General features: G+C 39.2%; 1 protein-coding gene across 36 annotated transcripts in view; it reads left to right on the top strand.

Annotated features, from left to right (window-relative positions):
* The window catches only part of NEB (nebulin), a 193,670-nt gene that overhangs the window by 55,943 nt on the left and 120,430 nt on the right, over positions 1-17,297 (top strand). For all 36 annotated transcript variants that reach the window (XM_075933364.2, XM_089779722.1, XM_075933387.2 and 33 more), the window contains 10 exons: positions 399-503; positions 1,673-1,780; positions 2,570-2,881; positions 4,181-4,384; positions 6,293-6,397; positions 6,503-6,610; positions 8,578-8,889; positions 14,177-14,380; positions 15,703-15,807; positions 15,893-16,000. In XM_075933364.2, coding sequence (XP_075789479.2) covers positions 399-503; positions 1,673-1,780; positions 2,570-2,881; positions 4,181-4,384; positions 6,293-6,397; positions 6,503-6,610; positions 8,578-8,889; positions 14,177-14,380; positions 15,703-15,807; positions 15,893-16,000 — 1,671 coding nt within the window. The remainder of the gene's footprint in view (positions 1-398; positions 504-1,672; positions 1,781-2,569; positions 2,882-4,180; positions 4,385-6,292; positions 6,398-6,502; positions 6,611-8,577; positions 8,890-14,176; positions 14,381-15,702; positions 15,808-15,892; positions 16,001-17,297) is intronic.

Here is a 17,297-nt window from a genome sequence, read left to right as displayed (position 1 = left end):
TGATTTTTTTACCCTTTTGGCATCTTGAGTTCAGCTGTGAAGAAGTACCAAGTGTGACTCAGGAGATTATCGTGGCTGCCCTACAGAATATATTCAGTGTTAAGCATAAATAATATCTTTTTCCATGCTTAATCTTAGTCATGCTGTATATGAGAGTTAATTTGACTATTGTAATGATGACTTTTTGGCCTTCTACATGTAATTTTTTGCATACCCCTTGTATTTAAGTGGAATTCTGGTTCATTAATATATTATTTTCTTTAAACATCCATCCAGTGCTATTTCTATAGCCTACATTTCAGACTTGCATAACCTGATAAAAGGTGAAACTGAATGAAATCTGCTATTTATATGAAGATTCTATTAGACATGCTATTTTTGTTTGTTTTTCATTCTAGAGACTTTACAGAGAAGCTTGGGACAAGGACAAAACTCAAATTCATGTCATGGCTGACACTCCTGAAATCATTTTGGCTAAAGCAAACTCAATCAATATGAGTGATGTAAGTCTGACTCAACACTACCTTGGATATTCCCTGAGTTTATGATTTGAAAAGCCATTTCATGAAAATGCAATCTTGCAATAAGGCCATCAGAATGTATTCTGGAACTCTTGAATTCTTACAACCTTTAACATACCCATTGTCTTTTTCTGGTAAACTTATTATTGTGGAAGGAGTCAATATGGTGGTTATTAGATTGTAAGAAAAATACCAACAATGCATGCTGCATGAGATACTTAGATGTGCCTATATCATCCTTATTGCTCAAATCAACACCTTAGATATCTCTCCAATAAAATGTTTAATTGTGGCGACTTGAATATTTAGAATTATAGAGTATCATTTTTATCAAATTCTGCTTTATCATGGAACATACAAAAGAGATGCCAAAAAGATTTATTGCTAGTATTCAAGAGAAAAGGGATAGGGACACATGGAAGTCAGAAAATATATATTGTTGGCCTTAACAGAAGTCCATGTCGTTTTGGTCTAGAGCAAAAGGATTGCAACCAAACATTTTTATTTACCTCTTGCCAGTCAAAAATTTCTTCTGGAGGAAAATATTCTATAGCAAGTATAGCATATGAGATTTTTGATGAATTTCTAACACCAAAAAGCCATCTCAGAAAACTAAAAAAAAAAAGCTTTTTAATTTAAAAACATGATAGCTTGGCAAACATCATTTGATAAATCCACCCTTTTTTCTGCACAGAGTAAAAAATAGAAATTTGTTTCTTGAACTATGGTAGAAAATACTCTCTCCAAACATAAAATGCAGGACTATGTAGCACTTTAAAGACTAACAAGATGGTTTATTAGATGATGAGCTTTCGTGGGCCAGACCCACTTCCTCAGATCAAATAGTGGAAGAAAATAGTCACAACCATATATACCAAAGGATACAATTAAAAAAAATGAACACATATGAAAAGGACAAATCACATTTCAGAACAGAAGGTGGATGCGGGGGGAGAGGTGGGAAGGAAGGTGAATGCCTGTGAGTTAATGATATTAGAGGTGGGGAAGGGTAGATGTCTGTGAGTTAATAGTGTTAGAGGTGATAATTAGGGAAGCTATCTTTGTAATGGGTAAGATAGCTGGAGTCTTTGTATTGTAATGCTTTTTTACAAAGAGTGCTTGCATTCATTAGTGTAAACTTGTTTCAACAGAAACTCTATAAGTTAGGATATGAAGAACTGAAGAAGAAAGGCTATGATTTTCCTCCTGATGCCATACCACTCAAGTTAGCAAAAGCATCCAGAGACATTTCGAGCGAAGTAAGAGTCTTACTAAAATAACAGAAAGTGTGGTTGAGTATTATTGGGCTGAATTGGTGCTGATAGAAAATAATTGGAGTCTTTCTTTTGGCTTCAGTGAGATGGGTCTCTTTCTTTTTTTCTTGCTTTCTCACTTTTTTAAAAACATACAGTGGATGCTTCAATGTCGTTCTATGCATTCTGACAATGCATTCATACAGTATTTATTATTTTTGGTCTGCCACTATTGATTTCATATAAACCCAGTTTATTACTGAAATTTTGTGGATGACATTGACATTCTATTTCTTTTAAAAGTTGATACAATCCTTCAGTGATTTAGACTGTCCTATAGAGTTGCATGTAATTATTTGAAGAAGAGTGTTTCTCTCACTGAAATAGTTTGAATTCAGATTTAATATTTCATATCAAACCTGGAATCAACAGTTAAGTGGCCTATTAGTTGCCAGGCATATCCTGGATGCCACAAAGCCATATGTGAATAGTTCCAATTTACCCAGTGAGGTCCACTAAATCTGGTGGAATTGGACACCTAAATTTGGACAATACGCATAAGGAAGGCTTTGCAAGAACAGTGAACCCCATACTGTGAAATTATAAGGATTATTGCATCCACCACAATGGAATTAAAAGTGCTCAGCTATTTATAGGAATCAATTATCTCCTCACAGGGTTGTGATGTTAGTATGTTACAATAACAAAGGAATTTCACCAAATAGTTTTAAAAACATTTCTTTCCTGGGTTAAATTTAAAAAAGCAACAATTATTATTTTCTTTTTTTCCAATAGTACAAATACAAAGAAGGGTATCGCAAGCAGCTTGGCCACCATGTGGGAGCCCGCAACATCCAGGATGATCCCAAGATGGTGTGGTCTATGCATGTGGCCAAGATCCAGAGTGACCGTGAGTACAAGAAAGATTTTGAGAAATGGAAGACCAAGTATAATACCCCTGTGGACATGCTGGGAATCGTACTGGCCAAGAAGTGTCAGGAGCAAGTCAGCGACATTGATTATAGACATCCTCTGCACAAGTGGACATGTCTGCCAGACCAGAGTGATGTTGTACATGCCAGGAAAACATACGATCTTCAGAGTGATGTAAGTCCCATTTTTACCAGCTTTATGAAAACTGAAGCATTCTATAAAATATATTTTTGCTCCAGTTTAAGACACTATTTTTTTGTCCTGAAAGACCTTTATATACTGAATTAGTGGGTGTTTTCAGAACAGTGACAATATAAGTGAATTCTCTTCCACGGGTAGTACGCTCACAATAAGTAGCAAGGCAATCTTCTTTTTGTATCCTTACTAATTTTGCGCTCTACTCGTGAGTAATTTGGAGTTAAGTTGATTGCAGTGGATTTTAACTCCCCATAGAGCACAGTCAGGGCAAGATAATCAATTATTTCAAGTTAGTAAATGACTGCTATTTTGACTGTGTAAGTGATACATCAAGAGCTCAAGGAGCTGGGAAGTCCATCCCGAACTGTGACATTTGGCAGAGGAAGAGATTGCTGTAATTCCTGAAATGCATCTTGAGTATCTAAGATATCTCTATTATAGTGGTAGATGAATCTCCACTCGCATAGAAACAGAATTTGCAGCAGTCAGAGTTAGATTTCTGTGGATTAAGTAGTGTAGGCAGATCCTCCCTTAGTTTCAGAGACTATAAGGGTATAGCTACGTTGCGATGTAAGCCCAGGGTTGTGCAATTTGAGTTAGCAGATCCACGGTTTGTTGACTCAGAGACTGAGAATTTATGATAGCTTGTATTCCAGGGTTAGGAATTATTGAACCCGGAGTGCCACCCTCATACTCCAGCCATTATTCTGCATTGTGCAGGCCCAAGTCCAGCAGCTCATATCCAAGACTTCCGAGTACCCTCAAAAATGTGCCCTTCAACTCTGTTTGTAGTTCATTGTGGGAAAATTGACAGTCCTCCAAAGTCGACTGTCCTGAGAACACAAAAGTTGGCCCATGGGATTGTGGGACACTTTTGGTGGATTCTTAGAGCACAAGTCCAATAGGGCTACATCTACACTGAAAAGCAGTAGAGAATGAGCTCTGGGTCCAGGCTTGACTCAGGCTCGGACCCTCCTGCTGTTCCAGGACGTAAAGCTAAGTCCTGGCTTAGCAAAATGTATGTGTAGATCAGATTGGCTCAGGGTGGATGATTGAGCGTGAGTTTGAACTTTGGGTTTTACATTGCAAAGTAGCTCTTTCTTCAGAGTTGAATTAGCCTTGTCACAGTGTTGCATGATGGTAACCTCTGTCATCTATGGTATTGATTAAACAGTGAGAATCTCTTTAATTAGTGCTGCTTTGCACCAGAGGAAAAAAACATTCACATTGTCTAAATAAAATAATGAACTGTCTTGCCTTCCTCTATAATTTCAGCTTATGTATAAATCAGATCTGCAGTGGATGAAAGGCATTGGCTGGTCCCCAAGTGGTTCTCTGGATAATGAGAAGAATAAGAGAGCAACCCACATCCTGAGTGACCACACCTATCGGCAACACCCAGGCACTATCAAATTTAGTAGCCTGCTTGATTCTATGCCAATGGTTCTGGCAAAGCACAATACTGGAATTATGAACCCTGTGAGTTTTCTATTTATTTGCAACTAGAATTAAAATGGTATAATTTTCCTAGATGCTTAAGTGTTTGTTTTTAAAGGAAAATAAATTAGCATTACAATATAATAGCCTTTTAATTGACTCTCAGGGATTTATTTCCTTTATAACTGAGTGCTTTTTCATGTATTTTCAGTTTCTAGCACATAGTTAAAGTATATTATTTAAAATATATGTATTAATTTCCTATATTTAAGATCTGAAACACGAAAAAGTGGTTTAATAAGAGATTATTTTTATATGTTATTTTCCATCATTACAAAACAATGCAAAAAAACCTGACCTATATATTTGTTTTCAAGGAAGGTGCAGTTGTATACACATTCATCGTAACTGTGCAGAAAATTGGCCACTGATAACTAGCTGAAATAGTCATATAAATGTCAGCGGAACTGTTACTTGGAAAGTTTTAAGATTCAAATTAATCTTCGCTAAATTTGCATTTATTTATCTTCACAAAATGTAGTATCCATACCCTTACTTCCAGTCTCTCTGATATAATGATGGAGTTTAAATTGAATTGCCATGCAAAAAAGACTTGGTCATATTCTCAAAATATCTAATAGGTTATTTTTCAGCAAATTATTAAGTCTGATATAATTTATCATGACCTTTTGTTGTCAAAGATAATGGAAAAATGAATTTGGCTAAGTGAAATGCTTAAGTAACAGGTATGCCTCAGTGCACTGCTCTGGTAAGAGTAGGCTGAGTTGCTCTTCTGCATGAGGCAGGGTGTTTCCAGCCTGGCTCTAGGGCTCTTCTGCAGGCTGCCATGCTAAGCAGCGGGCAAGGGCAAGGGGCTGGGGTGAGGGCATGCCCCCAGACTGATATGGGACTTCCCCAGCATGGAGCCCTCCTCCTAGAGCACCATTTATGGAGGACAGGAAGGGGGGGCTGAAACCAGCCTCTCCCTCCCAGTATCTACTGATGCAGAGTGTTGCTTGCTGTTCCTTTCTGTCACAAGGAGTGAGAAGAAAGCTCACAGTGTCTCTGCATTCCTCTCCCCACCAGCTGGTGCGGGGAGGGAGCAAAGCAGTGAGTGACCCACACTGTGTCCTTTCCTTTCCTTTCCTTTCCTTTCCTTTCCTTTCCTTTCCTTTCCTTTCCTTTCCTTTCCTTTCCTTTCCTTTCCTTTCCTTTCCTTTCCTTTCCTTTCCTTTCCTGACAGTGACAGAAGAGGAACAGGCAGCATTGGTAGGAATTGGATGCGGGGCTTTAGCTCCCACCCTCCCTAAAGGGTACTTTTGCCTCCCATCCCATTCCTCTAGCCCCTGCCTTGATTCCTGCACCCTCCATACCCTAACCCTCTACCCTGAGCCCCTCCTTTCACCCTCCAACCCTGATTCCTGTACTCCCCATGCTGATTTAGGCATTCCCAGCATACCTGAACAATCCCCACATACCCCAACTCCCTGCCTTGAGCCCCCTGCATTCCACTCCACCCTAAATTTCTTACAGGTACTGTCATATCTCACAGCCAGTTCCCTGCTCTGAGCCCCCCTTAGAGGGGCAATACAATACCTGTAAGACATGTAAGTTACTTTCACCTCTGTTTAATAGATTAATCACTCTGGGTGAAATCCTGGCCCATTAAAGTGAATGGTAAAATTCGCATTTGACTGAAGTAGAGCTAGGAATATGTAATGCAAAAATCGTACTAAAATCACTGAGCAGACTTGTAGAATGGTCTCCAGATCAGTGCAAAAGAAGAGAACTTCTGTTCTTTAAGTTTCAATAATGGTTGTTTCTGACTCTATGAAACTCTGAGGATTCCTGATGTTGGTCATGCTTATTCAGTCAAAATACTGTCTTACCATATTATTGACTGAGGTCTTCATGATTACAAACATATTATATTTGTTATTTGCTTTTCAGCGCTCATATACAGAAGCTTGGAACAAAGATAAAACTAGTATCCACATTATGCCAGATACCCCTGCTATTTTACTGGCCCAGCAGAACAAATGGAATTACAGTGACGTAAGTGGTGCCTTGTTTAAAATTAAAAGGCAGCTTGTAAGACAATTTAGATGGAAAGGAAATGCTTTATTTCTGACATGCAATACATTTTTGTTATGATTTTAGAAACTGTACCGACTTGCAATGGAAGAGGAAAAGAAGAAAGGCTATGATCTACGAGTAGATGCCATTCCAATCAGGGCAGCTAAAGCTTCCCGAGACATTGCAAGTGAGGTAAGTAACCGTGGACCTTTCTCCTTAGATTTCAATAAATCTCAACATTGTTGTGAATAGTTAAAGTCCTAATCTGCCAACATAATCATGTGTCAAGCAACATAATTTTCATAATAATATATGGGAGTGTAACTGGAATAAAATCTTCCTTACTGTTTCTGTAGGTCTGTGCTTTCTTTAGCCATTACAAGGTTCCATTGCCTGTACCTGTTGCCTATTTGAAGTTGATAGTTTGAGGGGTGTGGCAAATTAACTCCTCTTGTCCTGTTTTCATTCTAACTCTTATTTAATAATATTTGCTAGTCCATATTTTTAGCAGAAGTAATCCTTTTGTTGCGGTGTAACCTACAAGTACTGCCAGTCAGACCGTTCCTAGTCACGAATACACTTCTGTGAAACTAGTTTTTGGAAAAAAGTGTGTTTCGTTTTCTTAAAGATTAGATTTCATGCAAAAGGATTAACCGACTTGGATTGGATTGTAGGCTAAATGCTAGTTGAGAAATTGACATGTACGTAACCATGTTCAGTGGCTTATCCACAGTCATAGAAAGAACATTTTCCCTTCTGGTAGACTGTCAAGCCAAACTATTATTGTAATACATTGAAAGTCTATATACTATTTTGATACTTAGTAATTGAATTTAGTACTAGTTTAAAATGTTTTTTAATACATTCACTAGGCATACTTGTTTTTGTCTGTTTTTATTTTCATGTTTCTGTAAAATTACCAGTAAAGCAGTTTGAGCATGTCTACACTTCAGGGCAAAAGTTGAATTAAAATACACAGCTTCAGATATGTCAATTGTGTAGCTGAAGTTGAAATAGCTTAACTCGTCATTTGGCGCTGTCTACAGAGCAGGAAGTTGAAGGAAGACTGCTCTTCCTTCTACTTCCCTTACTCCTCGTGAAATGAGGGTTACAGGAGTTGGAGTAAGTCATCCTCCATTTCGACATTATTTTGAAATAACAGCTTGCTGTGTAGACACGCACTATGTTATTTCAAAATAATGTCAGTTATTCTGAAATAATGCTGCTGTGTAGATGTACCCTTTGGCTATGTCTACATTGGCACCCCTTTCCGGAGAAGGGATGTTAATGAGACCAATCGGAATTGCAAATGCCGCGGGGGATTTAAATATCTCCCGTGGCATTTGCATGAACATGGCTGCTGCTTTTTTCTGGCTTGGGGTTTTGCCGGAGAAAAGCGCCAGTCTAGACGGGATCTTGCGGAAAATAAGCCCTTTTCCGGAAGATCCCTTATTCCTATTCCAGAAAAGGGCTTATTTTCCGCAAGATCCCGTCTAGACTGGCGCTTTTCTCCGGCAAAACCCCGAGCCGGAAAAAAGCGGAAGCCATATTCATGCAAATGCCGCGGGTGATATTTAAATCCCCCGTGGCATTTGCAATTCCGACTGATCTCATTAGCATCCCTTTTCTGGAAAGGCGTGCCAATGTAGACACATCCTTTGTGTTTAAGAACATAGAACAATGGAACTGGAAGGAACCTTGAGAGGCCTGGTCCCCTGAAGTCATGGCAGGACCAAACATCATAACAAGGCTGAGGCTGTTATCTGAGAGAGTAACTGATGGGCACTTCATAAGATGGAAACTGAATTCTGACCCTAAAGGATCCAGGCCAGTGAATTAGAAAGAACTTAGCTACAATGTCTTAGGCATAGGAAGCTGTCATTCCACTCCAAATAGTCCACACCTAGTCCCAAAGACACTGTGTTATTTATCCATTTAAGGACCTCTTGTGGTTTTAAGTGCAGGAAACCTACGAGTGCTTTAGCACTCAGATTCCATGCTCAATGAACACAACACTTCTTTATGTGGAAGCCTCCACACTAGCACATAATGTCCCCCAGGGAATTGCTATAGGATTATTCGATGTTTTAATAATACCCTTCCTGAATCTTATTGAAATTTGTTTGTTTATTTGTGTTTTTTTCCCCTTTGGCCTACAGTACAAATACAAAGCAGGGTATCGCAAGCAGCTTGGCCACCATGTGGGAGCCCGCAACATCCAGGATGATCCCAAGATGGTGTGGTCTATGCATGTGGCCAAAATCCAGAGTGACCGTGAGTACAAGAAAGATTTTGAGAAATGGAAGACCAAGTATAATACCCCAGTGGATATGCTGGGAATCGTGCTGGCCAAGAAATGTCAGGAGCAAGTCAGTGACATTGATTATAGACATCCTCTGCACAAGTGGACGTGTCTTCCAGACCAGAGTGATGTTGTACATGCCAGGAAAACATATGATCTTCAGAGTGATGTAAGTCCCATTTTATTACCAGCTTTGTGAAAACAGAGGTGTTCTATTGAATCTATTTTTTGCTGCAATATCAAAACACGTATTTATGGACTGCATTTCTTAACCTTTTTATCTTGCAAGAACGTTACTGCTTCATACTAGATTGGTGGGTTGTCACAGTTTCAGATAAATTGCATGTATATTCTTTCTCTATGGTCCATCAGACTTCTGATCTTCTACCTGAGCCTCCCTGCCTATGCTGTGACATTAAGCAAGTGACAGATACCACTAGTTTGATTGTTACCCCTGTGCATGATATATCTCATTTGAAAGTCCATTGTGTGTACTTTAAGATGAGGTATGATGTGGAGCTGTCAAGTGTTGCCATTACCATAGAAACTGGAATAAACTGTGACACCCTCAATATGTTAAAATAGCCTTTCTGAAATATTTGCCTTTGTTTATGCTAGTTTGAATCTGTGTATTATTTCAAGACACAATTGGATTTCTCTGTGACTTCAGAACATTACAATAATCAGCCAAAGGATGGAGAACATCTATTTATAAATGTGTACAGGTATATTGTAGTTGTTCTGGTGGCATTTCTTCTCAAAATCATTATCATCATCTTTTTCATCATTATAATCTGTGTTATGAATATGTACGTCACTATGGTCTTCGTGGCCCTGACATGCACACAGCTTTGTGTAGGGCAGATTATTGTGATTGCCAACACAGTTGATTGTGCAGTGACCCCTATTGGCATGTGAACAGATAAGGTCTTGTAAAAGCACAGGTGCAACTGGGCCTTTGCGCCATAAGGGAAGGAGTTGATCATCCATATTTTTTCATCTATGATGCAGTGGTGATCCAAATCTTTTACATGCTTTTCAAAACTATCCTTCCAACGTGGGAGTTTGTTCAGTGACTTTTCCTTTTCGATGGTTAGATTAAGGCATGAACAATTCATGTTTCTGTAGGTATCCTTTTCTTTTTCATGTTGGTCATACAGAACAGCAATTAACTTCCTGATTGCAGAAATTATGGCTTGTCCAACATTTTCTCCCAATTCGGCAATAACAATGAAGCAGTAACTCTCTTACAAAATATCTTTCTCAGTGGTCTAATTACTATGTTTCCTTTTACACCAAAAGACCCAAAAGCCATATTGGTTTCTACTTTTGGAAGTATTTATTAACAACAAAGCATGAAAAGCCATTTTTGTGCACTCCAACCTCTTTACTATAGGTGGCTTCTGTTCCATAGCCTGAAGAATGTGTGTAATTTTGCATGCCAGACTTCAGCTTTTGTTACCTGCAAAATTTCACTCTGCATACCACTCTACATATCATCCTTCCAAACACCATCTGAGCATGCAGATTTGCATATATGCTTGAGTGCTTTACTTTTTGGGTGGGTGTTTGGGCCTCAGGAATGTGTGCAAAAACATTCTGTTTTTCTTCTTGGACTGACCATAACTGGTAACAAGACTCCATCAAAAGATGAGAGAAACACAGAATCATAGAATTACCAGACTGGAAGGCACTGTGAGAGGTCATCTGTCTAGTTCTATTCACTCCAGGCCAGGGAGGCGGAGGGAGACTGTGTGCTGTCCTTCCCTCCCCCTGGCTAAATCATCACCACTCTGATTGGTTGATGATTGTGTTGCAGGTGGGGGCAGCCAGGTTCTTCGAGTGGTCTAAGGATGATCCAAAGGCTTGCTGGGTCAGATCCAGCTCACGGACTGCATCTTGCCTACTATGTTCTATAACCTCCCTGGTCCATTTATTCCAGTGCTTAACCACCCTGACAGGAAGTTTTTCTTAGTGTCTAACCTAAACTGCTCTTACTGCCATATAAACCCATTGCTTCTTGTCCTATTCTCAGATGTTACAGAGAATAATTTTTCTTCCTCCTCTTTGTAACAACCTTTTATGTACATGAAAACTCTTACCATAACACCTCTATCTTCTCTTTTCCACACTAAAAAAATACTTTTTTCACATTTCCCTTATTGGTCATTGTTTTTTGATCACTTTATTGGATTTTCTCCAGTGTGTCCACATCTTGGTCAACTGGAGAAACAAGATCTTTGATCAGCTCAGGAGGTTTCATGTATATTAATGTATTAGAACTCAGCTGTTTCTTGGGCTTGTGAGATATTTATTCCCCCCACCAAAAGGCAGGTGGTGGAAATTCTCACAGACAGTGCTACAGGCATGTTTTACCTGAAACAAGACTGTACCAGGAGGCTTCCTTCTTTGGAATCTGTATTCCTCACAGTGTTTCCCTGAAAGCCTTTCACCTTTACCATTTATTGAAGAAATACTTCCCCACTCAAAACCAATACAGATCTTTTAATACATTATTCTTTGCTAGCTTTTACCTATGAGCACTATATTGAGGTGTTTAAATCGGTCAGTAAAAATGTTGTCTTAGTCAGGTTGCAGTGTGACACTCTCTTATTTTGTAATAGATATGTAGCCGTGTTAGTCTGGTCTAGCTGAAACAAAAAACAGGACTATGTAGCACTTTAAAGACTAACAAGATGGTTTATTAGGTGATGAGCTTTCATGGGCCAGACCCACTTCCTCAGATCAAATTGTGGAAGAAAATTGGCACGACCATATATACCAAAGAACCATATGTACCAAAAAAATGAACACATATGATTTGTCCTTTTCATATGTGTTCATTTGTTTAATTGTATCCTTTGGTATATATGGTTGTGACAATTTTCTTCCACAATTTGATCTGAGGAAGTGGGTCTGGCCCACAAACACTCATCACCTAATAAACCATCTTGTTAGATACATAGTCCTGTTTTTTGTTTCTCTTATTTTGGTTACTGTTGTTTTACTATGCCTACAAGTTTACAACACCACTTGCAAGCTCCACCTCATCATATGCTTTCAAATGACGTATGATGTGGTTGCATTTAGGCTGGCTATTTTGCCACATGCTTATATGCTCAACAAGACAGATTGCTTGAAAGGGCCGAATCCTGTGCTTTGTTTTCTCTTCATGCTCTATGACCAGTGTTTTCCCTGCAGTTATAAATCACCATATAGCTCCTTTTAAGCAAGATTTTTTTTCTATAAAGTGGTAGCATTATTGTCACAGCTGGATTGTGGGCAGCTAGACCTAGTGAGATGGGAGTCAGCTGTGTCAGCATACCAGGAGTCCAGTTGCAGAAGACACTGGAGGTCAAAATGAAAATCAGATGCCAGAAATTATATGTGGTCAGGATACCAAGATATCAAGCATGGCAAACAGGAAACACATGGCACCCACTCCAGAAAGGGTGCAGCCCAGTTGTTCAGACAGATTCCTTTCTTGCTGCTGATTTAAGTAGGACAGCAGGCCAGTCAGCTGATTCAGGACTCTGCCAATTGGGTTGCAGGGGTGGATCCTTGAATGAGGTTGAGTTTTGTGGTTTCCAGGCAGATAAGGAAGCATCAATAGCTCAAGATGGAGGGTTGGGGAATGGCTGTTCCTATAAACCGTGTAGATTCAGGTCCAAGGCTTGTGGGCTATGAAAATTACAAAGAAAACATACTAAACCAAGAAAGAATGTAGATGCATGCTAAATAGCTTGTCACAGGTCATCCACTAAATCCCACCCCCACCGCCCCTGTCTCTGGTAGGTGCCAGTCCTTCAAAACTGCAAATGGTTTTTTCCCCAGGGGTTACATATTAATCTACACTTAACAACCAGAACCCATGCTGGGCAGTTCAGCTGTTCCTTTGTATGTCTTGGACCTTTGATCTCTAGTCTCTAGGGCAGGCAATGAATGGATCAGTACTCTCTCCTCAGAACGCAACTTCAGACAAGACTTTATTCATAACCAAAATTAGAAAATTTACATTATGCTTTTTTTTCAAATCATGGTATGTCCAACCTTGAATACTGCATACAGATGTGGTTGCCTCATCTTGAAAAAGATATATTGGCATTTGAAAAGGTTCAGAGAAGGGTAACAAAAATGATTAGGGGTTTGGAACGGGTCCCTTTTGAAGAGAGATTAAAAAGACTAGGACTTTTCAGCTTAGAAAAGAGGAGACGGGGGATATGACAGAGGTCTATAAAATCATGGCTGGTGAAAAAAGTGAATAAGGAAAAGTTGTTCTAGGGGCCACCAACTGAAATTAATAGGTAGCAGGTTTAAAACAAACAAAAGGAAGTTTTTCTTCATGCAGTGCATAGTCAACCTGTGGAACTCCTTGCCAGAGGATGTTGTGAAGACTAGGACTTTAACAGGGTTATAAAAAGAGCTAGATAAATTCATGGAGGGTAGATCAATCAATGGGTGTTAGCCAGGATGGGTAGGAATGGTGTCCCTAGCCTCTGTCTGGAAATGGATGACAAGACAGTGATCACATGAGGATTGCCTGTTGTGTTCCCTCCCTCTGGGGCATCTGGTATTGGCCACTGTCAGCAGACAAGATGCTTGAATAGATGGATCTTTGGTCTGACCCAGTATGGCTGTTCTTATGTTCTTAAGTTGGAAAATCTCTCCCCAGCAAAACTACTTAACACCTATTGACCCTAAAGTCACTGCTTGTAAGGTGCATTTTCAATATAGTGCTTTGAATTTCTAGGTCTGACTTTCCTTTCGTCTCCCCTGTAGAGAGGGTACATATAATACCAGCCCACATTAAGGGCTACATTAAATACAAAAAGGTCTTCAAAGGTGATTGTAGGAAATTGCCATATCTGTCATGTGGGTATTACAGAACAATGACAATGGAAGTGATGCCTTAATTACCTCACAATTAGCAACAGGCAGCCTTCTGTTTGCATCCTTACTAAGTAGGGATCTTTTCTGGTGCACTTTGGAGTTAAGTTTTCTGCAGTGGATTTCTACTCACCATAGAGCAGAGTGAAGGCAAAATAAATTGAGTTTCATGTTTGCGAATGGTTACTATTTTGACTGTATACGTTACATGTCCAGAGTTTGGGACTGTAGGAAGTGTCTCTTCACCTGTGGCATTTGGTGGAAGAAAAGAAATGGCTGTTAACCTAGACACTCAACATGCATTTTGGAAAATATCTCCATGCCAGTTGAAGATGAATCTTCACCCTGACTGAGACAGAATTTCTAGGGGGTGCTGTAGGATTTTTGTGGAGTAAGTGAACTAGGCAGATTCCACCTTGGGGTTCAGAATCTGTCAGTGTAGCACTAGCCCTTTCAGAGGACTGCAATGATCTCTGTCATTTCTTTAATTGGTGCGCCTTTTCTTTAAAGAAAAAGGGTTCACGTCTAAATAAAATTGTGAACTGTGTTGTCTCATTCTGTAATTTCAGATTTTATATAAATCAGATCTTCAATGGCTGCGAGGCATTGGCTGGGTCCCAAGTGGCTCTCTGGATGATGAGAAGAATAAGAGAGCAACCCACATCCTGAGTGACCACACCTACCGGCAACACCCAGGCACTATCAAATTTAGTAGCCTGCTTGATTCTATGCCAATGGTTCTGGCAAAGCACAATTCTGAAATAATGAATCAAGTGAGTTTTCTATTTATTTGCAACTAGAATTAAAATACCAAAGTTTTTCTGGATGCTAAAGTGTTTGTTTTTAAAGGAAAATAAATTAGCATTACAATATTATAGCTTTTTCATTGAATCGCAGGGATTTATTTCCATTATAACAGATTCCTTTTTTTATTTTTAGTTTCCAGAACATAAAGTATTTTTACAAATATTTTATGAGTTGCTTATGTTTAAGATCAGAAAGAAGAAAAAGTGTGTAAGGGATTACCTTATGTTTTACATGTTATTTTACGTTGTTATAAAATAATTAATGAATGTAATGAGCTAAGATATATTTTTCCTTTTCAAGGATAAGGTACAATTATATACATATTTATCATGACAGTGCACACAACTGACCAGTTATACCTTGCTAAGGTATTTACATAAAGCTTCAAAATTCAATAGATCTTTGTTAATTTGCATTTCTTTAGCTTCACAAAAGATATATCTAGTCTTTCTGATCTAATGACATTTCCTGGGAGTCCAGTAGCATAGGTGGGAGAAGGCTTTGCCTTCCCAAAATGCCAGGCAAGGGCCCACCAACACTCTGCCCCAGAATGCCTGCCGCCATGCTTTCAGGTGGGGAGGCAGGAGCTGTGCTTCCTCCTCTCTCCCCTGGTTCTGGGGTTGGGGTTGCACCATCCTCCTTCCCCTGGGGCTCTGGGGCTGAGGAGGCTGGGGCTAGCATTCACCTGCTCCCCTCCCCTCCCTCTGGTTGCCTCCCCCACCCTTACCTTCACCAACCACCCATGTGACTGCCTATATTGAATTGCTGTATAAAAAACCCATAATCATATTTCCAAAATAACTAGTAGCAAATTATGACGTATTAAGTAATTGAAGCTGAACTATCACTGTTAAAATGGAAAAATGCATTTGATTATGTGCAATGTTTGCTTTACTGTGACTTATACTAGATTAATCAACCTGAGGGAAATCTTGTCTCATTGAAGTCAATGGCAAAATTCTAATTAATTTCTACAGATTTCACCTTTCAAGTAGAATATTACTCAAATAAGTCACTGAAATCATTGAGCAGACTTGGGGGACAGGTGTTCCACAATATAAGTGAGGATCTTGGTGACCTTTTTTCATTAATTAGTAAAATCATGTGGGTTTTAAGGTCAGTGCGGAGAAAACTTCTGTTGTTATTTAAGTTTTTGTTATTTGTTTCTGGCTGCATGAAAATCATAGGAATGCTGATCTTGATGACAATTTAGTCACTCAGAATTATATCTTACTGTATTAATGACTGAGGTTTTCATAATTCCAACACCTTTTTGTTTGCTTTTCAGCGCTCATATATAGAAGCTTGGAATAAAGATAAAACTAGTATCCATATTATGCCAGATACCCCTGGTATTTTACTGGCACAGCAGAACAAATGGAATTACAGTGATGTAAGTCGTGCCTTGTTTAAAATTAAAAGGATGAAAAGGAATTGCTTTATTTCTGATATGTGACAAATATTTGTTATGATTTTAGAAACTGTACAGACTTGCAATGGAAGAGGAAAAGAAGAAAGGCTATGACCTACGGGTAGATGCCATTCCAATAAGGGCAGCTAAAGCCTCCCGAGATATTGCAAGTGAAGTAAGTAACCTTGGACCTTTCTCCTCAGACTTTAATAGGTCTCAACATTGTAGCAAGCAGTTAATGCCATATTCCATCAACACGGTCATGTATCACACAACACATTTTCCAGATAATAAATAGAAGTGCAACTAGAATAAAATCTCTACAGTGTCTATTGTTCTTTCCATATTTGATCTGTGACAAGATCACATTCTCAATGCCTGTTATTTATCCCTCTAATATATTTAAAGAGTGCAATCATGTCCCCCCTCAGCCTTCTTTTGGTTAAGGTAAACAAGCCAAGCTCCTTGAGTCTCCTTTCATAAGACAGATTTTCCATTCCTCGGATCATCCTAGTGGCCCTTCTTTGTACCTGTTCCAGTTTGAATTCATCCTTCTTAAATATGGGAGACCAGAACTGCACACAGTATTCCAAATGGGGTCTCACCAATGCCTTGTATAATGGCACTAATACCTCCTTATCGATACTGGAAATACCTTGCTGAATACATCCCAAGACCTTATTAGCCTTTTTCACGGCCATGTCACAATGGCAGCTCATAGTCATCCTATAATCAACCAGGACTCCGAGGTCCTTCTCCCCCTCCGTTACTTCCAACTGATGTATCCCCAGCTTATAACTAAAATTCTTGTTATTAATCTCTAAATGTCTAGTTTTTATTGTAATTCATTTTCCTTATTTGATGATAATTTCTGCTCAATATTTTAACAGAGGGTATGTCTACACGAGCCCCTTAGTTCGAACTAGGGAGGCTAATGAAAGCGACCGAAATTGCAAATGAAGCACGGGATTTAAATATCCCGTGCTTCATTAGCATGTTCCTGGGCGGTTGCCATTTTGGAAATTGACTAGCCCGGAATAACTGCCCGCATCTACACGCGGCAGAGAAGGACAATTCCAAAATAAACTTCATTCCATGAGGTTTAACAATTAATTCGAAGTAAGGGGTTTATTTTGGAATCGCCCGTCTCTGCTGCGTGTAGACGTCTCTACAGAGCAGGAAGTTGAAGGAAGACTACTCTTCCTTCTACTTCCCTTAATCCTCGTGAAATGAGGGTTACAGGAGTTGGAGTAAGTCGTCCTGCCCACAACAAAGGACTTGGAGTAAGTCGTCCTCCATTTCGACATTATTTTGAAATAACAGCTTCCTGTGTAGACATGCATTCTGAAATAATGCTGCTGTGTAGATGTATCCTTTGTGTTTAAGAACATAGAACAATGGACTGAAAGGAACCTTGAGAGGTCACAAAGTCTGGTCCCCTGTAGTCATGGCAGGACCAAACATCATAACAA

This window comes from Pelodiscus sinensis, chromosome 7, assembly GCF_052426305.1.
Source record: "Pelodiscus sinensis isolate ZL-2025 chromosome 7, ASM5242630v1, whole genome shotgun sequence".
Taxonomy (NCBI): domain Eukaryota; kingdom Metazoa; phylum Chordata; order Testudines; family Trionychidae; genus Pelodiscus; species Pelodiscus sinensis.
The sequence above is the reverse complement of the archived record's forward strand: the minus strand, read 5'-3'. Positions and strand labels throughout refer to the sequence as shown.